General features: G+C 38.6%; 1 protein-coding gene across 1 annotated transcript in view; it reads left to right on the top strand.

The window, feature by feature from the left end:
• CPZ (carboxypeptidase Z) overlaps positions 1 to 11,549 on the top strand; it is a 33,883-nt gene extending 22,334 nt beyond the window's left edge. Inside the window, exons 7-11 of the mRNA XM_041402867.1 lie at positions 750 to 908; positions 4,960 to 5,095; positions 6,180 to 6,319; positions 8,940 to 9,039; positions 10,746 to 11,549. Of these exons, the coding sequence (XP_041258801.1) occupies positions 750 to 908; positions 4,960 to 5,095; positions 6,180 to 6,319; positions 8,940 to 9,039; positions 10,746 to 11,101 (891 nt within the window). The 3' untranslated portion in view covers positions 11,102 to 11,549. The remainder of the gene's footprint in view (positions 1 to 749; positions 909 to 4,959; positions 5,096 to 6,179; positions 6,320 to 8,939; positions 9,040 to 10,745) is intronic.
• The last annotated feature ends 12,617 nt before the right edge of the window (positions 11,550 to 24,166 follow it).

A 24,166-nucleotide genomic window follows, 5' to 3' on the forward strand; every position in this document is an offset into this window, starting at 1 on the left:
GCTTGCAGGGACCGGCCACCAGATGCCACTGTTATCCCTAAGAATGAACTAACACCGGAGCAGGTCCCAGAAATTACTCCTCAGAAACGGGGTGAAGGAGCCTCCTGCACGCGGGGTACCTGAACATCTCTTGGAGTCTGCTGCCTTCTCCCTTGGCCGGTGTTACTGAGGACGGACTGTCAAAAACCCCTAAATTTGGTGGCTTATCTGCCACAGTTCACTGCAGGCAAACCACAGGCATTGCTGTGTTTTATACATATTAGTTTTCGTTTATTTACAGATTAACCTGCACTTAAGGATAGCAAATGCATTTTCAACAAGGGATGAGAATTGCAAATTTATCCCCCTATTCCAGTTTATCCATTCAAAGTCAATCCTGCTGATTCAGAAATTAAATTAGATAGGGAGTTAGGTAAGTATAAGTGATAAAATGTCACAAATTTTCCAGCCTAAAGTACTGCCATCATCATCTGAAAATGTCACTATAATGAAAAGTTTCTTCTTCTGTCAAATGTTCTCTTTCCTTTTTTGTTCCAGTTTGTCCACAGTGAACAATGTGTATCATCCATTCCCTGGAGAAAACTGATTTTCTTCCCCCAGTAACTTTTGGTCTGGAAGAGCCAAAGAGCTTCAACATTCTCTTTTTGACATAGTCTCTTCTCCACTGGGCTTCATCCTGCACAGGATCAAATCCCTTTCAAGTTGCATGACTAGTCACAGCTTTTTATTTTTTTTCTTCTGGATTTCAGGTGGCCCCTGAGACAAAAGCAGTCATGAAGTGGTTGAGGTCTATCCCATTTGTGCTCTCTGCCAGCCTCCATGGGGGCGAGCTGGTTGTGACCTATCCTTATGACTATTCAAGGCATCCTATGGAAGAAAAAATGTTCTCCCCTACACCTGATGAGAAGGTAATGTTGCTTTTGCAGGGTTAGGATGTTGGTTCCATTTGTGGAACTATGGAATACTTTAATAAATAACAAACTTTGATTAATTTAGGTCATGTACGTGTGTGTGTATATGTATGCATTTATGTATTATATATGTATAAATAACATAGTCATATACATAACCCAAGTGTGTATATATATATATATATATATAAAACATGATTTCATCTCGTTTGAGTAGAGCTGATGGTAATAATGCCAAGGTCAAGTGCTCAATCCCCACACAGGCCTTTCACTTAAGACTTGGACTAAGTGATCCTCGTGGATTCCTTCCAACTCAGAATACTGTGTGGCTCTGATTTATACACTTACTTAATGTACTTTAAAATATAGGACTGTTTACACACTCTCAGCTTGGTCTGGAAAGATTTACCTATCTCTTGTGAGGCCAAATATGGTTTCATAAAGCACAGATTAGAAAAATCCAGGTTTTAATTTTTAAAGGGAGTAGACTGTGATATTTTTACCAGTGGTTTCCAGAACAAAAGGAGCAAACCTGACCAGCGGTGTTATTTTCCTGTGGAATCCATAAGGAGTGAGGGGAAAAAAGATTCGTTGCCATATGGTGGCAGCCTTGTAACATTTATTTCAGGTCAGACTAATGGGATTGGTTTCCCCCTCTTGTCCCTGGAAAGTTCCTCATTTGGGACTCACTGTAAATCTTCTGTGAAATTTTTTGCCATCTTTCCTATTTCCCTTTGGTTTCCTCAATCTAGTATTCATTGCCGACATGCCCACCAGGAGAACAACTAGCTTTTCAGCCTTCTAGCTGTGCTAAAAATGTCTGTGGCCTCTTAAGAAAAGTGGTTCTTTATATAAACAAAGAACATTTGAAAATAGTTGGAAGTTGATCTTTGACTTGAAGCGTGCTTTATCTTTGAGCATATCTCTAGGCTGACTTCTTCTGAAATGACAGTTCTCACTAACACATATTAAATATTTAAAGGTGTATGGCTGTTAAACATTTTTTGTATCAACCCATTTCTTCTGAGCTGTACAATGCCTAATGAGTATGTGTGTATGAAAATGATTTAGCAATAAAATTAACCAGGCACTGCACAGCAACAAGCCTGTATAAGGAATATCTGGTGGGTGCTAGTGCAAGCTGCAGAACCTCTTTCTGAGGACTGCGGGAAATCATAAAATTGTGCTTTTACATCCCCCTGCCTGGGCTGGGGCTATCCTGTGCATAGGTGGTGAAGAAATGTTGCATTGTGTACTTTATCAAGCAGTTCACCCCTGGAATGGAAGTACAGCAGTACTTCCATCATTTCCACTCAGGGACAGCACATGTATTTTGAGTGAAAGGATGCAGCCACACAGACAAAGGGCTCCATCCCAGTGTAGTGCACAGCTGGACAAACCCTAATAGCTCTCCTGGCTTGCAACACAGTAAGACAGGGAACCCTATACAGGTGACTGCTTCATAGCAAGTGACTACAAAGTCTGGGAATTTGTCTTCAGATATGGAAGGTTAGAATATGCAGAGGACAGCTGGGGATGTCTCCAGTGGAAAATTGATTTTTCAAATGACTCAGCACAAGAAACCTTAACAGCCAGTGTCAGTATCACTTGAAATTTTTCACAGGAAGATATAAAACCTGTACCAGTGAAGTGACCTGCATTTAAGTATTGTGATCAACAGCTGCTGCTGTCAGGGAACCTGCATCCCAAAATACAGCAGTTTGGTTATCTGCTATGCATTGGCCATAACTATTGTTCTGAATGCTGACCTGCTACATTCACTCTGCAAGGGGAAACTTGCAGACCAGGGTGAAATGCTACAGAGCAGATGATAGCCAGATATTACAAAAATCAAATCTTGAGAAATATATTCAAACCATGTTTCCCCATTTGAAAATGCATCTCTGCTTCCACCTCCCTGTTTCTGTCATGGTGCATGTGTGGAAGCACAAGGATCATCTCCTCTGCTCCAAGACACTGCAGATTTCAAGTCTCTTTTTGGCCTGCACCACAACCTGGGGCAGTTCTGGCTGAGAGCAAGGAGTCTCAAAGCTGGACCATGTCCTTACACTCACATTCTTGCATCTGGTTCAGCCCGCCTAAAACCTTTCCCATATTTCAGGGTTTGTGGAGATGGATGTTTTAACACTTTTTTTTTTTTTTTTTTAACAAGGAACTGAATTGATGACTCTGTTCTTACCAGAACAGAAAGGTCCATACCAAGTCAAGTTCATTCCCTTTGGTGAGCTGAAACACTCCCTTCCCTCCCCCTGAAAAACCCAACCTGTGATGGTCAGTGGGGTAAAAGTGCTGGCTGAGGTAACAGCACTGACCTCACTTTACTTAGTGAAACCTCCCACCACCAAAGTCACAAGGATTCCTCTGTTTTTCCCCTTTTTGTTCCTCTATATTATACCTAAAAATCTAGGTTTCCTTGAGGTCCATGTCTGGTCATACGTTAGCTTCTAAGTGATAGCAAATGTATTGATATCCAGGAACTTTTTTTCCTCTTCTCACTACCACTGGCCTTCTTTCACTTGACCTATTGTTCAGGCAAAAGCCTTAAGCCTCTTGGTGTGAAACAAGAGGAGGCTTGGTCACTGGAAATAGGACATCTGCAGATGTCTTTGTAAAAGGTGAGGATCATACTTCTAATCACTTAGGCACCTTCTAAACTTTATATCAAATACCTGCCATGGAACATTCAGAACTTGGACCCAAATTCCTGTAGAAATTAAAGATATTGAGCCTGGTACTATACTATTGGCAGTAAAAATTCCTCTTAACATATTTAATTAACATCTATTTCTTTTCAGCAGAACTTTGAAGTACACAGTTTTCTGGTCTGTGTAATATTTAGACACATGGAAATTTAAGGGAGCCACAAAAGCATTTTATATTAAGTCTGAATTTTTAGTTTCTGGCCATCAGAAGTATTTCAGTAAAGTGTCTTTACACTTACATCAAACTCTCTTTTTACCTTTCCTTGGTCACCTATCTGATTCCATAATTGGTTCAGCCATGTGATTATTAGAAACAATCACAAATATCAATCAATGTTGTGTGCTTGGTCATTTGGGTCTTCATCCTTGATGACAACACTACAATAAAGCTTTAGGATGACTTCTAAGACTAGGATTTTAGCCACCAAACTTCTTTCACACGTTGTCTCAAGCAATATGGAATGAAACTCATGATGATGAATAGTAGCATAAGTAGCACCTAATAACTGCTGTAATTTCAATGTTGAAATCTGAGAATCTTAGCAGATGAGGTCCAAATAGACAAAAAGGAGAGGGAGGATTTCTACACAAAGTTGGAATAACCATTGGAGAAGAAGGGCAGGACCATGATTCAAATAAATGGTTTCTTCAGATAACTGCTCTTTCTTCTGTCTTCACTACATGTTCTGCCACTGTTCCTTTCTGTGTGGTGACTGCTCTGCTCTTCATCAGTGTCAACACTCTTTGGAAATCAGTGGTGACATCCTGCATCATCACATCCTATCCTTCACTTTTTGGAATGATTTCTGCCCCACACAGAAGCAGTTCTCTCTGAGGTCAAGCTGGCAGGTTTTCCTGTGCGAGTGATAAGTGCAAAGTAAATTGACACTGACTATTTTAAACAGCAGCATTCAGTGTGAAGATTGTGTTGGGCTGAAGGGTAAAAAATATCAAAAGCTAAAACAAAACCTAAAGGAGGTCTAAATTTCATCTTTAAAACCTGGGACTTGAAGTACAACCAAAAATGTTGTCTGCTCCTCCCCCAGATGGTAGATTGAAGCCAAGTATCAAAAAAATCTGATGGTATTTAATATGTTGTCCCTGGATAAATATATTGGATTGCAGAGAAGAGCCCAAGAGAAGAAGACAAACCAAAATTTCTTAGTGATAAACAAAACTTCCTTGTGGAGCAGTTCAGCACCTCCTTCAGTCTCGAGGACACAGGGTGGCTCATTGTCTGGACTCACAACAGCAATAGTTAATAACAGCAATGGCAAAGTTTTCAGTTTGTAACAGCAAAGATATTCCAATGATGTCTGTTACAGGTGTTCAAGATGCTGGCTAAAGCCTATGCAGATGCACACCCCGTCATCTCGGACCGGTCTGAACTTCGCTGTGGTGGGAATTTTGTGAAACGTGGAGGTATTATAAATGGTGCTGAGTGGTACAGCTTCACTGGAGGTAAAACCACTTTACCATCATATCAAGTGAGGTAAAACCTCTATGTGACCTTTATAAGACACCAGGGTTTGAACAAAATTATGTTATTCATTTCAGTTTGGTTAAGGTCCTACCCATGAAAAATATAATTTGTAGGGGATTTAAGTAGTAAAATCTATGTTGGCAGATAACATGGGATGCATTCAACCCCAATGGGACTTGATAAAAATTAACAAGTTAGTCAAGGGTCGAATTTGTTATATCATATAATATTTTTGTTTTTAAATCTGACATGTAGAAATAAATGCTTAATGCTATGCTCTTATTCCTTAGCTTCATGAGTCTGAATCCATCTTGTAGACTATGCATGTGCTGCTATCTCATTTGTTTAAATAAATTCTTTTTTCAGGGAAAACTACAACAGACACAAACATCCAATTCATTTGTGCTTCCGTTGTTAATTTGATTTCCCCAATAATAGAATTCTGTTTTCTTTGGAATTCTTTCAATACTGGCATGGATAAAATATCAGTGTTCAGGATAAATTTTCAGCAGTGCTTCAGTTGTGTTTTCCAACAGGACTCAGCTGGATCTCCAAATAATTATGTTGAAACTAGACATTTGGAATGCTTTGGGGCATGTGTGAGAATTAGGTTTAGATCTCTTTGGCTTACATTTTTCCCAAAATTATAAGTGTCTTTTGTACAGAGACACTTTTAAACATAATAATGGCAAAAGGTCAGTTCTGTTCTGGTGATCCTTGGCAATCACCTCTGATACAGCCGATCATACAATTACTGTGATTAACCAATCTTTATTGCTCTATTGCTACTTCTTGGCCAGGTGAATAATAATATAAAGTTATGCTTTTTGCCTGAAGAAATTGTCATTGTCATTAATTTATAGTTGAAACAAGTTAATTTATAGCTGAAACAAGTTGTAGAATTCTGAATTTGTTGAACACTTTTTATATATTTGCAAGAACTTTTTACAGTATAATAACCCACACCCATGGGGACAGCATTCAGCTGACTGCAGCAGCAAAGCTCCAGTTAAAAGCTACATGGCTGTTCATGATCTCTCCTCTTTCTTTTTAAACCTGTAGGTATGGCAGACTTTAATTACCTTCACACAAATTGCTTTGAAGTTACCGTGGAGGTAGGATGTGAAAAGTTTCCTTTGGAAGAAGAACTGTTTACAATCTGGCATGAAAACAAAGGTGCCCTTCTGAATTACATGGAAATGGTACTGCTCTGCTTTTACAGGACTTCTTGCTTTCTGTTTTTCTTTTTCATTCTTTGTCAAAATTAATTTCTTTGCTTTTTCCTGGTTAGCTCTCAAGATGATGCTGAATCAAACACCACACTCCTCCAGGGGCCCCAGTGCCTCAGTTTATCTGGCAGGACACACAGGTGGTATTTTGTCTGTGCTGCAGAAGGGATTGAGGACTGCAAAGGCCTTGAAAATAGTGAAAGGGAATTATCTGTGAATACTTTGGGCAGCATTATTCATCAACCGTTCAAAATTTTAGCACTAAAGAAACCTTAATATTCAGAAAAGTATGAATCAACTTTCCTCTTGAAGACTAAAGCAACAAGATCTGCTCTCCAGAGAGCTTCCTGAAATTTTCCTTTCCATATTCCATGTTTGTGTCCCAAACCCTACTGTCCCACAGCAAGAAATTAAGATTCAGTTAAAATCTTGCTAGAAATGCCATTTACACACTTTCCATCTTGATTTCTTTATGAAAGTAGTTATTAAATATCTGAAGCCAAATCTTCTAAAGGAAGAACTGTGTGTCTCTGAGCATTAAAACGTGCCACTTAAATGTCATTTTTAATAATAAGTTTAAGTTCAACAAAAACAAATACCTCACTGACAATAAGTAAGTGAGCACAGAAACAGAAGTTGCTCATCTTTCTCTCAGCCATTAGTAGATTAGCTTTCTGTCATGCCTTATTTTGATAGAGTATGCAGTAATTTAAAATTGTTAGGAGTGTTTTTATGGCCTTTCTAAGCAACCTCTTGCTAGTTGTGGTAAGTATTATCATTCAATAAAGTCTACAGTACAGACCACCAAACTCATTTCGTTTTACAGCTGTCTGATGAAAATGAGTTTTAGTGAATCCAAATGGAGCTGGGTTAAATCCATATATATTACAATTGAAGTCTTCAAGATGTAAAGATTTTATAGTGTGAGATACTGTAGAAGTCTGTGCTGGAAAAGCTTTTTGAGTAAATGCAGGACAGTAAGCAAAACAACTTTGCAGATAAGGATGACTGAATTACCCACGATAAGGATTAAGTCTGCCATAACCAATTCAAACTTTTCTTATTCTGATATATACCAGGCTGTTTGGTGTGTACAAATATACTTGGCTCAACACACAGAAGCAGAATTCATTTTCCTAAACGCTGATCTCTTCTTCCCATCAGAAGCAATATCAAAACACCCTGACAAACTCATGTGACACCAGTTTGAGGAAAAATGAAAAATAGTACATTTGCTAAAGCAAATGAAAGCAAGATTGCGAAAGAAATTTCAGTTTTGTCATTTTTATCCTGTCATGTTATAATTGCAGAATTAGTATTGAAGCTGGATGAGGTCATACTACTTTGAGTATGTCTACACTGTAAATTGAATTTGAGTCTGAGATGACTCTTCTGACCATATTTACTCTCTATCCATATGATAAATCCCCAAGTTCATGCTGCAAAGCAAATTTCAGTGCTTCATTATAAGGGATAGTTTTCAAATCCTTACATTGAGTTGCTCCTAAACTTTTCAGTGAATAGCTTATCTCAAAATATGAAACAGCTGCTTAACAAGAGCAGTGACAACACAGTCTCACCTTAATTTTAAAAACCTGCAGTCACTAGACTAGATTTTTTTTCCAACGTTGTATTATCAGTTACTGTAAAGTTGGATACTTTGATGGTTATTTTTAAATATCTTTATATTCCAACAGAAAAGCAAATGTGCTTTTCCCATTGTTTTGATGCTTTGTGGTTTTTTTCTATTCTTGTCTTGTGACAAGGGTACTGGGAAAGGGAAGGTGAGCGAAAGAGAAAAGAGGAGGTGGGGAAGTAAAGAACAACTCAAGCTGGTCATAGCTATTCAGAGAAAAAAAATCAAAATGGGATTATTTTTCACTTAAAAAGGTCATATACATTTACTGATATAAAATATTTTAAATTTGGAACACTAAACAGAGAACCTTGAGAGGCTTAATGTTTAAATACCTGGAACTTTTTTTCTGTTTTGTTTTATTTTATTGAACTTCCAGTATAGCTGTTTGTGCACCTCCTTGTATGAAAAAATTCACATTGCTCTTTAGTTTGTCACCAAGCACATTTCTCAACAGCTCAAGCAGCTCAGTTCTGTGCTTGTAGAGAAGGGGAAATGGCTGTCATGACATTCTGATGGGCAGTGAAGTGTAGGCAGCAGAGTGATGATGAGTCACAAGTACCTGAAGTGATGCCTCCTCATTGTGTTCAGGGCATCAGATTGGTTATGAAAGCCTTAACTTTTCATTTCTTTGTGGTTCTGTGTCTAGGGCAGACATTCAGAAACAGTCCTTAAATACTGTGGTCACACCACGAGGTGCTAGTGATTTGTGCAGAGAAAGGTCTCTCCACGCAGAGCCACATACCTATCCCAAAAAAAGCTCAGGTTCCATTTTCCCTCAGTCCCCTTGGACCTCCCTAAATAGGCAGTGTGATCTGAAGGGGCATTATCTCCAGAGAGCCTCTGAATGGGATGGACTTTTTGAAGTGAACAATTGTTTCCTCTCTACAAAGGTTTCCTTGTGAGGAGAAGGTGGTATTGCAGTGACTCCCATCTAACTCTGCTTTGCTTTGCCAGGTTCATCGGGGGATAAAAGGAATTGTGTCCGATAAGTTTGGCAACCCAATAAAAAATGCTCGCATTTCAGTCAGGGGCATTCAGCATGATGTCACCACAGGTAATATTTTTGGTTTAAGATTTTTCCTGGGGCAGAGTGAAAGTTCTGTGAGCTTAACCTACAAAAGTATTGTCATGTTCGGTAGAAATGACACCTTAATGGAAAACTGAAGGCTCAGGTGGGGGTTCTCTTCTAGAATAACAAGAGAGAAGACATGTTAAACTAACTGCTAAGGCTGTCCTGTCTCTGGGATGATGGAGCTAGTGATGTGAAAAATTCCACCTGGAACAGTCTTCTGTCCACCAAAGCCACCGTTTGGAGGAATATGTCAACAGCTCTGCTCAGAGGCTGTAACTCAGCATGTGGAGATGTGGAGCCTTGGTGGAATATGTTAGTCGAGATATTGTGAATGTGTTGTAGGTAGTACAGTAGGATCTCCTCTGATTTTCACAGCTAGAATAATTGCAGAAATTGAAGGGTCCACAACCTTTCCTGTTCATGTGCAAACATATAAATATGTGCAATTTTTGGATAATCATTATTAGAACATTGAATTATGTTCCCTTTATACCTGTCGCCAACTGATAAACACATATTGGGCATATACTACTGTTACTTTTCACAGTCATAAAGTTCTGAGCTCTTAGTCTGTCACTGAAATCAATGCTTTCTTTTTATTATTGATTTCAGTGAGAACAGGGTAGGCCATAGAATTGCAAAATAGAAGATGTGAATGGTTACATTTTGGTCTAATGATCGTTGTTGAATCAATTTGGAAAGCCAGAATGGCTTATAATGTAGTGGATGTTTTCCAACTTTCAAAATAACTAGTACTAGAGAGGATACAATAGTGGAGATGATGCAGATTATTGAGGCTGGTGGGAGACTCTAGCATGAATTAGGGTCTTTTTCAAACTTCTTCCCAGACAATGGCTTCCCATTGGCGGTGGACCTTTAAAGGATTAAGAATTAAATAAAAATATGTTTACACTGTAGGAAAGAGAGTATTTGCTCTGAGTTAGGTGGGATTAAAAATGTCATATGGTTAAAAAGTTTTTTTGATTTTTGTGTTAAAAAGAACTTAGAAATTCCATGAGAAAATAGTATTAATGCAACACTAACTGAGCTAAGAGTCTTGAAATTCAAAATAAAGGAAACATAAAATGAGGAATAAATTTTTCAGTTTTAAAGCTCCCTGCTTTTGCCTGCAGGGTCTAACCTTCAGCTGGAGGAAATTTACACCCATTTTACACTAATGACAATTTATACCAGCTGCAGCTCCAAGCCCATAGTCTTACACGTGAGAATGTCTGCAAAGGAATTGAATGTAATTTAATAAAAAAGGGGATTTCTTAGCTCCTTAGACATTCTAAATATATATATATGTGTGTATATATTGCAGCCTGGATTCTGATTTGGCTTTCTTAAGTTTCACTTAGTTTTAAATTGATTTCTTTGGGAGTTATTCCTTGTACCCTTGGGAACAGCAGCATGAAGGAAAGCATCTCTTCCCTGTGATACAGAAACAGCAGGTAGTGACATTTTGCATGTGAATTTTACTCCATTACCCTCCAAGGACCAAGTTTTCACAGGCAAAGTCTCTTTTTGTCATCTAGAGTTTGCTTTCAAACATTTCCCAAAATCTGAGCTGCCTCCATGGCCCACCCCTTAGCTGCCGTCTGTGTGCCCACGGCTGTGTGTGCAACCACAGGGCCTGCGAGGTGAAAAATTGAGCTCAGTTTTGTTGTGCTTGTCCCTTTCCCAAGCTGCCGACGGCGACTACTGGCGGCTCCTGCCTCCAGGGACGTTCATCATCAGCGCCCAGGCGCCGGGCTACAGCCGTGTGATGAAGAGGGTCACCATCCCCGCCAGGATGAAGCAGGCTGGACGAGTGGATTTCGTGCTGCGGCCCGCAGAGGCCTGGCCCAACAAGCTCCTCCGGCGCTCCATGGAGGACGCGTACGACCCTTACGACCCGCTGGAACTTTTTGACCCTCACGCCCAGCACGGGCAGGCCGAGGCTCGCGGAGGGTCCGCAGCAGGCAGGGAGAAGCCCTGGTGGTGGTCATATTTCAGCTCTCTAGACCTGCACAAACCTCTGTGGCTGCTCAAGCAGCGCTGAGGGACGTCGTCACGCTCGGCTCGGCTCACTCCGCTGCCCTTCCAGACGCCCTCACTGCTCTTGGCAATATTTAAATGTTTCATTTGAAAATATAATATTAATTCAAGCACGTTTGCTTCTTTTGTTTTCTCTTCACACACAACTGAGTATATTCAAGTGGGCTTTTAAGTATTAAAAACAACGGTGCGCATCCAGTCAAAGGCCAGATTTTATGCAAGTTTTTTCTTGGTAATGCTCTGTACTTCTGCCCATGTAGTTAATCATCACATTCATTATTTATTAGGTTCTAAGTACCTGCAGGAAAATATTCCTGATCCTTTAATGCATTTTTGTACATGTTTTAATACATTAATGATAACATACTAAAAACAACATTCAGAAACACTCAGAAAACTCTTTCATTTTCTCTTTTTACATTAGCATATTAAGTTCATTACCTCTTCTAATAACAGTGCAAAATATAGGGTATTTTTTAAAATTTTAAATGTTTTTACAAATTTTAAAATAAGCTTTTAATGTATTTAGCAAAATGCTGGAAAATGCCTTTACTGCTGAAAATACATACTATAAATGTGTAGACATAGAAAAATACATGAGATAATTCATAAGGAATTTAGGTTAAAGTGTGACATATTACACTGAAGCTTTTAACATCATGTACTGTTCTGATCCTATGTACACATTAATGAAACTTGTAGACAGCAAAGAAATCAAACTTCTTTTCAGGATACTTGAGTAAAACTTGAGTATACTCAGAGAACAGTGGTCTTGCAAAATGCTCTCCTCTCCAATATCAGATGCAATATATTTTTTAAGGTGATATATATAAAAAAAAGTCATTGATTTTGATGAAAAACATAGCCCACACGTCCTTTTAGCCTGGGCTGTTAATGAACTCCCTATACAGACTGTTTTCCCCCCTCTAAATGCCGCAGTGCACGAATGGTGTGATTGTTGGAGCTGATTTACTTTCTGCAGGCGCAGCTGGATTAGCTGTGTGGTTTGCCCTATGAATTCCAGAAACTTTTTTTGCTCATCTTAGGTAAAGCAGCCCCATTGCATGAACCCCATAGTCCACATGCACATATCTCATACTGCAGCTTCCTAGGAAGACCCAAGAGATGAATGATCCTAATTCTGCAACCAGATGCTGCACATGGCTAAATACTTTATTCCCAGTTGTAATCTGATTGAAGTTAGGAGTCTGTTATTCATGTGCTTGGATGTCTGCAGGACTGGAGACTATGTTAAAATGAAAGAAAATTATTTCAGAGCATTAACTAAAAGTAATTATATGGGAGTGAATGTTCTCCATGCACATGGATAAGTGTTCCTTGCCCAGGCTTGCCAAGTTAAAGGAACTCTGAACCCTAAATATGCCAAAGAAAATTGAGCAGGAGATACACCTCCAGACTTTATTTCCAGTAATAGGTATTACTACTGTTTTCTTTGGGCATTTTTTTCAAAGCCAGCTTCTTGTGAAAACAGTGGTGAAGCTAACAAAATCAGAACAATATGCTAAATTGCTAAGTATTAGCTGCACTTATTAAGCACATAATGTGTTGCATGCTTAGAAAGATGCTTTCTCTAAGTACTTCCTAGATTCTCACAGACCTATTTAGAAATTTTTTAAGTGATCACAGTAAACCCAAGCCTGCTGAAATGCAAAACACAATGACTCTGCAGAAAATGCAGGTTTTTTTCCTGCAGTCCTGAGCTGAAAAAGTAGATGAAAGTCAAGGCTTGGGAAATATAATTTCTGAGTAGATTGTAAAGTCATTTTATGCTTGAAACAGTTTGAAAAAGTAGTTTGCTGTACTACTATGCCACTTATGGTATAGTAGTGAAAATGGCATGAGAGAGCAAGAATAGTCTCTCTCCCCACCTCAGTCATAAAAAGAAGTGTCCAGCAGAGAAAAAGTTAAGATCAGAACTTTCTACAGGTTCACACTCAACAGCCTCTATAGAAGGGATGTATTAAACTCCATTGAAGAAACTGTGAGGCTCTTGGGAAAAGGTGTGCTTCAGTCTTCTGGAGCTATTTAATCTTTTTCATAAGAGGACTTCTTCCATTTTCAGTTCCCTTGGAAGCTGAAAAGACTGGTACGATGACTAAGTAGCTCCAAAAATCCATTTTACTTTAAATGATATTTAGGACTTATTTGTTGGTGCTTTCAGAAAGAAAAGAAAAGAAGCAAAGGAAATAAAGAGGAAGAAAAAGAAAGAAGAAAGGAAAGAAAGAAAAGGAAACAAGAAAGGAAAGAAAGAAAAGAAAGAAAAGAAAGAAAGAAAGAAAGAAAGAAAGAAAGAAAGAAAGAAAGAAAGAAAGAAAGAAAGAAAGAAAGAAAGAAAGAAAGAAAGAATTGGTCAAAGCCAGCCAAGTAACAATGTAATCAAAATTACCATTCTATTTTTATTTGAGATTAATATAGACTTAGTTCTATATATATATACATGAGAGAAAATATTGGCTTGGATGTGTATCCTGAACTGGGTTACATAAATCTTCTCCAATGTTTATTTAAATCAAGCAATGTGTGTTTAATACCAGACAGTTTTGTTAAAAAAAAAAAAAAGAAAAAAAAAAAGACCTAACCCAAAATAACCCACTCTGTGACTATAATATGGTTCAAAAGATTTTTAAGTGGTGGTGAAATTTAAGCAGCTGTAGGCAGCTCTGTAACTAATATGTGGAAATGAACACAGTGATCAGCTCCCTCATGCACCTCTGTGAAAGACTCATATACAGAGTTCAATGGAACACAAATTTAGGAGAATATTAAATACTTTTTAAATAGAAAGAGGGATTAAAATGCTTCAATGAAACAAGCCCTCCTACAAGTGAAGTGAAAGTAACACAGGAAAGAAGTGAGAAATAACCAAAGTTGTCTGGCAGTCTCCTTCATGCTTGAGCCCTGCCTTGGAGACTGGGCTTGGCCTTTTTCCAGTGCTACTTTGGATCGTGACAGGTTCAGCAGCCAGACGGTGCTGTCAGAAATTATAGTGTGTGTTCATCAGACTCCCTCTCCTTTTAAGTCAGAGTCTACATAATTATTTTCAATTACCTTCCAACCACATATTGAACAGTATTGATGTATGTTTTTGCAACATCCTCCTTAATAATTAATTTTCCCAGTCTCCATATTTATTTCAGAGGGATCTTCTCTACCATGGAGCCAAACTTTTATGCACAATAACACTAATAAATGTTTTGACCTGCCAACTGTCCAGACCTCACTGCTCTGCCAGCAATGAATCTTCCCAAGTCAAAGCATGCAAATCTAACTAACAGCATTACAAGCATAAAGAACAAAGAGAAAGCTCTGCTTATGTCATATGTGCAATTACTCTTTCACTCACATGCCAGAAAAAAGCCAAGAATACATTAAAAAATATCAGCAGTTAAATCACAAGCTGTGTGCATGAATTATACAAAAGAAGATTTGGGTCTGTTTGTTCCATTCATAAAAACTTTTGAGATCAAAAATAGCAATAATAAACAAAGGCATAAAATTTGCAGCTGTTTACATCTTCGTCTCCTGTAAGAAAATTGTATTCCAGTCTTGGGCCTCCCACATATAGGAAGGAACACTTCTGTTTTCCTAAAGATAGGAAAGAAGGGAAAGGTGTCCTAAACAAACTGCTGAAAACAACTTTAAGTGTCAAAACCACTGAGTATGAGAAGCTCTTCCTGCTATCATTTTTCACAGTGTTTATGCAGTTTTTCTCCATTTCATGCCTCAGTTTAGCAGCTAAAGGGAAGCACTCCAAAACAATATTGCAGTCTGTTCTGTAGACTGTGAACCAGCTGTCGATCAGAGTTTGCCAAGCCAGTGCCATTTCTTTGTGTCCATCACTCGAGTATTGCTCTGCAATTCAAAAACAAGCCAGAGATGTCTTTAGTGTTACGAAAGCATCCATCAAAATGAGACAGGTCTGTGTGTCTCTGAGGTGATGCTTGCAGACAGGCTGGGAGATCTCTGTCATGGGTGGGCATTCACCCCACAGCAGTGAAGCACTGCAGATTCAACCTTTGGGAGAGGAGGAACAACAGACACCAGAGCTGTTTGAGTGTCTTGGATGGAAATGTGAGCTGAAGCTGATACACCTCTTTACAAAGCTCCTGTCAGAGGTACTCTCATGCTGTTTTCCTTCACTGTAAGATGTTCCTTTTGAAGATTCCACAGAGTAAAAGGAGTGGATGGGAGGTTGCACTATACTTCCCCTGCTGTCTTTGTCTTCACAGCATCTTGGAGGAGAGATCCCCTGTGACATTTGTCTTTTCTGACATCATGCAGTCTCAAGCTGTGCAGGCAAAAGGTTTCTCATTGACCTCCTTGGTGGGGCAGCCAGACCTCTGTGAGGAGACTCCAGCCATCCCTCATGCTTGGGTGACACCAGAAGGGCTTCTCTGTAGTGGCTCTTTAGTGACTTTTTTGATCCTGCATCTGGGTCAGCTTACATCCAAGTGTGAGAGCCTCGAAAGAGGGGTGGGATGGCATTTTTAACAATAAAATCTTCACTAAGTCAAGTCTGCTTTTCCTACAATGATAAGGGAGCTTGAATTTCCCTAAGCATCAGGGTTTTCAATAAAAAACTATTGTAATGAGGAGGACAATTTTTTTTTGCCTATTTCATAAGGAGGTGTGAGATATCTCCTAATGAGCTGCTGGCAGTCCTATCAGCAAAAGCTGCTGAAAAAGATAAGAGAGTGTTTTGCAGGGAGCTAATGACATAACTTTATCAAGTCAATCCATCTAATAAGGATTATCGGACATGAATAGTTGTATTATGGTTTTATTATCCCTTCTCATCAGCCTTTCTTATAAGAATGAAGTTGGCGCGGACTTGTTACCCTGGCTCACGTTGGCCATAAGAAGTCTGGGTGAGATCAGAGACATGGGGGTCTTTTGAGGGCAGGAAGGTGCTGAGGACTTTTGCTGGCACATCTGCCACCCAAGGGAAGTGAACAAACTAGCCCAAGTACGAACATCACTATTTTCCCGGGGAAAGAAGAAAAAAATGCACTTCTGAGATTATATGACTGTGTTCACAGGTAAATTCTTGCTGAACTGCAAATTGTTCCTTTGGCTGAGACAGTCAGAGCAGCAGAGTGGAATGCAGGAAATTCTGGTCTGGATCAGAGCAGTGGCCACCTCCATGCAGTGCTGGTACATCATGAGCTCTTTTTGGGAAATGGAATAAAGCCAGTGGATGTGTCTGTTAACAAATATAGCAACCTCTTGCTAGGGTTTAGTTCTGGGATGTCATCATGTCCTGTACCAGGGCTAGGGTAGTGCTGAGGGAGGTCCCCACGTGTCTTTGCATCCCTGTGCTCATCATGCAAGTTCTCCTGGGTCTTTAAGAAATGCCATGAGCCTTATTTAACCCACAATACAGTTTACTCTTTTTCTCACTCATGCAGATAATCCTCTAAATTAACTTTATATTGGAAAAGGGTTTTTATATTTATTAAATTTGAAATTACCCCAACCAGGACTCCAAAAATTAGATTGATAATTTTGAACTTTTCTTAATTTATGCACACACACTTGTGCATTCATATATACACATACACATGCACATGCACATACATGAAGGCATATTTTTATAGAGTAGACATATAAACAATAATGGATTATGATGTCATATACTACCTATTATTTTGCATTACAATCAGAAAGATATTCAAACCATTAGGAAAAAAAAACCCTAATATTGTCTTTATTTAATTTGGTTATTGTTTCTGAAGACTTAATAAATTGTTTCAAATCAAATAATATGTTCAAAATTCATCTTCAAAAGCAGATGAGTCACAAAACCTAAAGTATTTTTCTTCATTATTTTTTATCAGCTAAACTGAATGAAACATTGATGTTGCCAAAATATAAATATGTACGTTTTCTGCTCAAAATTAGCACTTGTACATTAATGCAAGTGATTTAGTTCTTCTGTTTTTATTAAATACCAAACTTAGGCATTTCACAAGGTGCAAGCCTTCAGTAACAGAATTACTAATGAAATAAAAGGCAAAATCTGAGCAAGTTAAAGCAGCAGTAAGGCTTAGTGGTTAGGACTATCAGGAATCAAACAAAAGTAGAGACATGGCAGCTAAACAACATTGTTTTATGACTAATGCAGTGCTCAAGGTAACTTTTCTGCCTTCCAGTAGATAACCAGGAAATGAGAAGTTTGTTTTGGCAAAATTTTTATTTTTTTACTGATGTCAAGATATGAATGGAGAAGAGACAAACTTACTTTAAAAACGGAATGCAGACCCATCTGTGTATAGGAAATAAATCACTACAGCCAGTAGAAATCACTAACAAAACATTTGTCCCATTTGTGTAGAGGACACATGGAAACACATTTCTCACCAGAAGGTCATTTCATTTTAGGCAAAAAAATTGGACAAGTCCAAATTTTAAAATCTCAGAGCCCCTGCTCAGCTATTCCAATTTGTGCACCAAAAGAATGTAGAATACCTTTCTTCTGATGTTAATAACACTCCCTTAAATGTCTACTTGTCAGCTTGCTCAAAATCATCAGTCATGGCTTGCTTAGGGGTACAGGTCCTATTTCATTCTCTGCCGGGATTCACAAATTGGATTTTCCTCTGACTATCTCCCCTGAAAGGCTTGGTCCAGTCAGCACTCATGTTGCTCATCTGAAAGACTGCAGTATCCATGTCAACTCGCATTTAAAACCCAGCTAGAGAAGGCAGAGCCTTGAATATCCCTCTGTTTAAAATATAGCTGATACATCCTCAACTCTTCCCTCCATAAAAAGTGCTTTGGAACCACATATTCTCTCTTACTGGCCTATTTTCTAGTGATTAGGCCCTTCTGAGTAAGCTACTTGATATTTCTTAAGTTGATCGTTTTAAAATAAATCATAGTATCAGAGAATCCTAGAATGGTTTGGGTTGGACAGGACCTTAAAGTTCATCTTGTTCCAACTCCCCTGTCAAGGGCAAAGACACCTTTCACTAGAACAGGTTCCTCAAAGCCCCAACCAACCTGTACTTGAGCACTTCCATTTCTAAAGTTAAAAAAATATAAAAAAATATGTCATATTCTCCCTGTTTTCAAGGGTTTCTCATCACTACTAAAGTGTATTAAATACATTTATCAGATTGGACATGTGAAGAGACCTGTGGAAGGCATCAACTCACTAGACTTTAATGTAAATATGCACGACCAAGATATTAGCTCTAAGATCAGTTTGTAGTTAATGAAGATAATGATGCACTACCTTAGATGCAAACATTTCCATAACAACTCTACCCAGGCCCCAAGTTTCCAAAATAGTGGCAATTTCTGGCACAATTCTTGGCACACACAGAAAAATGAGTGTAGCTAATTGGAGAAATTCACTGACAAAATGGATAAATCTCTAGTCTTTACACACACCAAGGTGAATTTTGAAGATCTCATCCTTTAAAGGTACTAGCAAATTCTACCAAGGACCATTTGAAGTGCTTTTCCTATCACTTTATAATGTAGAAATATATGTTTATTTATAAAACTTCCACCAAAACCCTATTGCCAGTATGAAGCTTGCAGGCACGTGCAAGAGAGCAGAGCTCCATCTGGTTTATGTTCAATCAAAAAAAGAACAAGAGAATGGACCTAAGTCTCTGTGACTTACAACGATAATTTTTGACAGGCACTTAGTCTGAATCCTGTAAATTTTACAAATTAGGAAGTATGTCTTCAAACGTCTCATGAAGACCCTAAAGAAGTGTTTGGAAAAGCATTTGACAGGTAGAAATGTTCCAAGGACACAGGGAAGGAGCTGTAAAAAACAATCTTTCCATTGCATTGCTAGTGTTTGCAAAACCAAGTTTTCCTTTAGCAGGGGTACGTTGGTTGCTGTTTTTGCAGCTCTTCTTTGACAGAATCCTGAATATGTTTAGCTTTCTTCACACAAATATGATCATTGTAGATCATTGTAGACTGAAAAATCAGATGAGTGAATCTATTAGATACAGGGACAATAATCTGACCTAAAATATCTGCTCTGTAGATCTTAGCCTTTAAGTTTGTGGGAACAATCATGAACATCTATGTAACTTTCTACATAACCCAGTAGTCCAATTTCCAGTGTATCTTACTACTGCTTGAATATGGTGAAAGAGAGGAGAGACTTCCTTAAAGGTTGCTGCCCAGTAACACCACCCCCACATTCTCCCAGGCAGGTCCACCCTATTTCTTCTCTCTCCACCCTCCTTTTATTCAGATTCTGCCCACTTCATTGATGGGAAACAACAGCAGCACAATACCACACATTTATTCCTCTGAAAGACCTGTCTGCTTAGGGATTTCTCAGAAATTCTCCATTAGGCAAAGAAATGCAGTTTAAGCATTCTGGTGGAAATCTCAGCTTGTGATCTTATGTAGAGGCATATGGTTCTGATGCATGAAAAACAGTGTCTCCTTTAAAATAACCCCTAAAAAATATTATATAGCAGTGGATGTCTTCATGAGTTATTAATGTCAATTTTTATGTTAAACTCTTGTCAAGTACTTTGCTCCAATTCTACCTTGAGAGAGTGATTTTCATAGTTTGCAAATATTTTAATGTTGGCTGTCTTAAGATGATGTTGTAATTTGCTACCTAAATAAAGCTAAACCCCAGTTCTGAGTCTAGGGACAGCTTTCAGAAACTGTGATGCAGAAATCTCTCTGGGAACTGGCCATTGCCCCTCACTGAATGTCAGTTTGAATGCTTTCTTGAGTAGCGATGGGCCCTTGGATTTTGGCAAAAGCTGGACACGAAGCAGGTATGGCATCTTGGCCCCGAGACTGAGAAAGCTTTCAGGCTACACTAGATTGTGTGATAGCTCTAAGTCTTACATTTCTTTCAAGATGCATCTTGAGTAAAGGTCAGGGACTCCTCTGCTTTCCTTCTGCTGCTGCTAATATCCATTCAGCTCCTCTGCTGCTGCAAAATTGAGAAACTTGTGGCATGTCAAAAAGTGAAGGGAAATTAAAACTTTGAAGAACACAGTGCAGCTTTGCTAGACAATTTCCAGTGTCCACATGTACTTGGGCTTAAAAGTAATTTGGGTAACTCATCACTACTTGGCATAGTAGCATGGAGTAGAGCTATGCCATTGAATACATCCTCCACCCTTAACCATGACTGATAATCTATTTGAATAGGGATGTAAATGCAGAGATTTGAAGCTGGAATAGCACAAGACAGTTTTCTTCTATTTAATCCATGCTAAAAATGCAAAAGGGTGGTGCAGGCATGCTCTTGACAGTTTGGTTTATAAAAATGAATGTTGTGGTTAAGTGGGTGGGAAATACAATGAGGAGCTGAGGACCAAATGGGAAATGTCTCCTTGTTGAGGAATGCTTTTGCAATCTGGATTTTCTCTGTGTAAAGCTAACCTTGGAGTGTGCAGACTGAGAGAAGAGACCACACAACCCTTAGAAGCATATGGCAGTAGTCATTGTGTGGACTCAGGAGTATTTGCTAAGACGCCCTAATAATTGAATGAAGTAGCTAAGCTGCCTTGTCTTGCTGGAGAACAGATTGGTTTCTTATGCCATTTACAGAAACAACACTGGACGGATTTTTTTATTGTAATCATTTGAATTCAAATTCCTCCGTCTTTCATCACTTTATGCATTTTATTTCTCTGTATTCCACACAGATAAGCTCTGGAATACTAAAAGATATTGTACACATTCCTGGAGCTTTTCAGCTGTCTACATCAACACTGACCTTGGTTCCTATTTCCTTTAGGTAGTGGTGGTGAGACTGGGATGCCTACCCTGGCTCAATGTTGTTGGATGTGTTATGCCAGAAAAACCACACAAATATGAATGTTTTCATCTTAACTAGCAACATCAGTAGGAATAAACCAGGAGATAGTCTACTCAAAAGATTTGTGGTGAAAAACACCTTTCAGAAGGAACTATACACCACCATGACTACACAGGTACCCCTGATCGGCCCTGTCTTTGAAAGTGACATAGCTCTAAATATGAAGTCTGGTTCAAATGGGGTTTCCTTTGAAATTGCTATCTTCTTTAAGTAAATTTAAATGAAAAATGTAAAAGCACTATCAGATCAGTACGAGCAAAGCAAATATCCTGGTGGCAGCGGAAAGTTGTAACAGCACAAAGGAGCAGTGGTGAGTGCGCATAAATCTGTGAGCATTGGAACCAAGGATGCCTGGTGTCCTACTCGTTTGTGACTCAAGGTAGAATTCCCAAGAAGATTCCCCCATGTCCAAGCAGGGATAAACTTACTGTGGAGTCACCTTCTCAGTAGGAGCCTGAGGAGGATTTCTTTCTCTTGAGATCTTTCTCCATCTCTCAGATTTTGATTGCAATTGACAAAAAGTCATGTGGCAAGTAGAGATAATTGCATGAGCACATCTGCACACACAAAATCCCACAAATCCTGGTGCATTAAGGACTTTTACTGCAGAAACCAGCCTAATACTCTTGGAAATGCAAATATATCTGCCCCAGAATACTGGGATGGAGTACTGCTTCCTCCTGGGCACAAGGGTGCTCAGTCGCTGGGAATCTAAAACCCATCTAGAAGTGATGAATCATGTGTTTTAAACTGCATTGCAGTTTTACAAATAAAAAGTCAAAATGAGTTCCTCACTTTACAAGCAGTGATAAATGCCGTAGAAGCCACTTAATTAGTCTATGATAAATTGCGTGCCCAATTAATTGTGATGATTGCCTAAGGGACAAAACCCAACTCGAGGCAGTCTGATGACTCCGCAGTAATGGCACATTTAGTGAACACTGGAGAGTGTCTTTCCATGCCCTTTCTGCAGCTGTTGGAAGCTGGATCACAACAGTTAACTGCCAGGGATACATTTCCTTGCACTAGCTTTGCCCTAATTTAACCTTTTCTTCATTTTATTCTAGTTAACTGAATCAATATTATCTTAATACAGCATTTCCTTTTGTCCTCCCAGTAGCAGTGCATGTCTGTGCTGCAGATTTAAAGTGCAGGCAATGAAATATTAAATGAGTGGAAATGGGATTCCTTATCCCTCAGAGCAGTAGGTGGGAACTGGGAGGAAACACATTAAAGGTGAAGAAGTTACCTGAATGTTAAATCAGTGCAGATCTGAAAGTCGTGCTTCATAAATTTATGTAGAGAGCCTGGGAAGCATGACCATGAATGACAAACAGGTTTGTACCTGTTTGAGTGAAAAGGTAATTTTAAAATGTTTGTGCTAAGCTGGTGATGAAGACCATGCAGACATTGCTCTTTCAGTTTCAAAACAGGAAACGATTTCCCAGGGCACTGTCAGGTCCCAAAAGTGTCATCTGCCTGGTTGTGGTTTGTTTATTTTATACATGATTGAGTGTAGTGCTCATCTTGGTTCCTTTTACATAATCATGTTATGATAACCACATAATTAATGTTTTCAGTATTTAACAGATAAATGGAATGAAAAAAGAGAGAGAGAAATATCTGATGCTTAGAAATTCTTCTCAAGTGCTCAGTAGAAGCCCAGATTTATTCTAGTATATTTAATCTATAATTTGTCATTTACAATATTTAGAATCAGCTTACAATTATAGTAAAGTTTGTTTATGAACTTTTAATGGGAGGTAAGTGCATGGGTGAAACAAACATTTTTGGATTTTTTTTTCCCTCCCACATTGTTTTTTCCTCAGAGATGGTAATTTCCAAGACTTACCAAATTTTCATCCAGGAGTAGAACAAAGTGACATATTTCAATATAGGCAAAAATATTTCACTTTATTTCAAGAGCTGAAGAATCTCCTGGAAATCTCATTAAATAAGTGTTCTAGAAAGTATACCTGCTTTTTTTTTTTTTTTTCAGATCTTCTAGTCTTGCAAGAATCTGACTGCTTATACTCTTGCCTGTTATTTCTTATACAAATGTGGAGTTTATACTCTTGCCCCTTCTTATTTGGAAAGTTAACCTCTCCACAAATGGAACTAGAGTTTGAGCAGAAACATATGGAGAAAATACTTGTTGTTCTTCTGGGTCCATGAAAAGTTATGAAGTGTAGGTGAAGAATGTGAGCTTAGTGGGGGAAGAGGAGGTCAATGAGAAATTTGTCCCCTTTTCAAATATTTTCTTATCACAAATTAGACTGGACAATGTTCTTCCTAGGTCAGGATCATAGAAATGTGTCTCCAGTGATTTGACTTTAGCCTCTCGGGATGGGCCTCTGGTGGGAATTCTCGTATTTCCTAGTGATGTTTTAAACTGCAAATATTTGGGTAAAGAACTCCATACATTCACAAAAAAACGAGTTCTGCAGACTTCTGTAGCAGTGAACAAAGCTGATGTCTCCTGTTAAGAAAGTTCTTTACAAGAATAATTTTGAAGTGCCATTATACGTTATTAATGGAGACAGATCTGATGATGAAGAAAACTACATTTGGCAGAAAGAACATTTACTAAAAATGTCATTAAAGAGTTTAGGCTGTGTGCTACCAAGTATTTTGTAACTCCCTACGCTGACTTCTTGGCCTCTTTATGTCTTTCATGTCTGGTAAGTAGCTTGAGGTGGTTGATGAACATTGGAACTGAGGAAGTCTGGCTTCTCGCTGCTGTTTGTCTAAAGGTTTTTTGGCTTTGACACATAAGGAGGAAGCCCTAACCCAGTCCATGCCTCATTTTGTGCATTTAGAGCTTTCCCAAGGCTTGTCTTGCATGTAGGTTCTATGGAGTGAAAAAGTAGGGGTTTTGTCATAACTAATTCCTCAGTGGAGGTAAATTTATGCATTTTTTTTTCTAATAATGAGTGCCTATTCCCAGAATTTAGAAAATTTGAGACCTCTTCCAACCTTCCCCTGACAAATTTACATCAATACAAGTGGATACATTTTGCTAAAATCTTCCAATAAATGATAAAGAAAAAAAGAAAGTACAATAGGCTGTAATAGCCACTTAGAATGACAGGACCCATTTCTTAGAAACACCACTTTTAAAAAGAGAAGCTTTATGCGATAAATTTCATCAAATACTGCATTCAATGTCATCTTTGGGGAAAAGTGCAACTTAACTGCCACGTCTTATTTTTGAAATGGCTGAGG

This window comes from Onychostruthus taczanowskii, unplaced genomic scaffold, assembly GCF_017590055.1.
Source record: "Onychostruthus taczanowskii isolate IOZ18803 unplaced genomic scaffold, ASM1759005v1 scaffold2, whole genome shotgun sequence".
NCBI lineage: Eukaryota > Metazoa > Chordata > Aves > Passeriformes > Passeridae > Onychostruthus > Onychostruthus taczanowskii.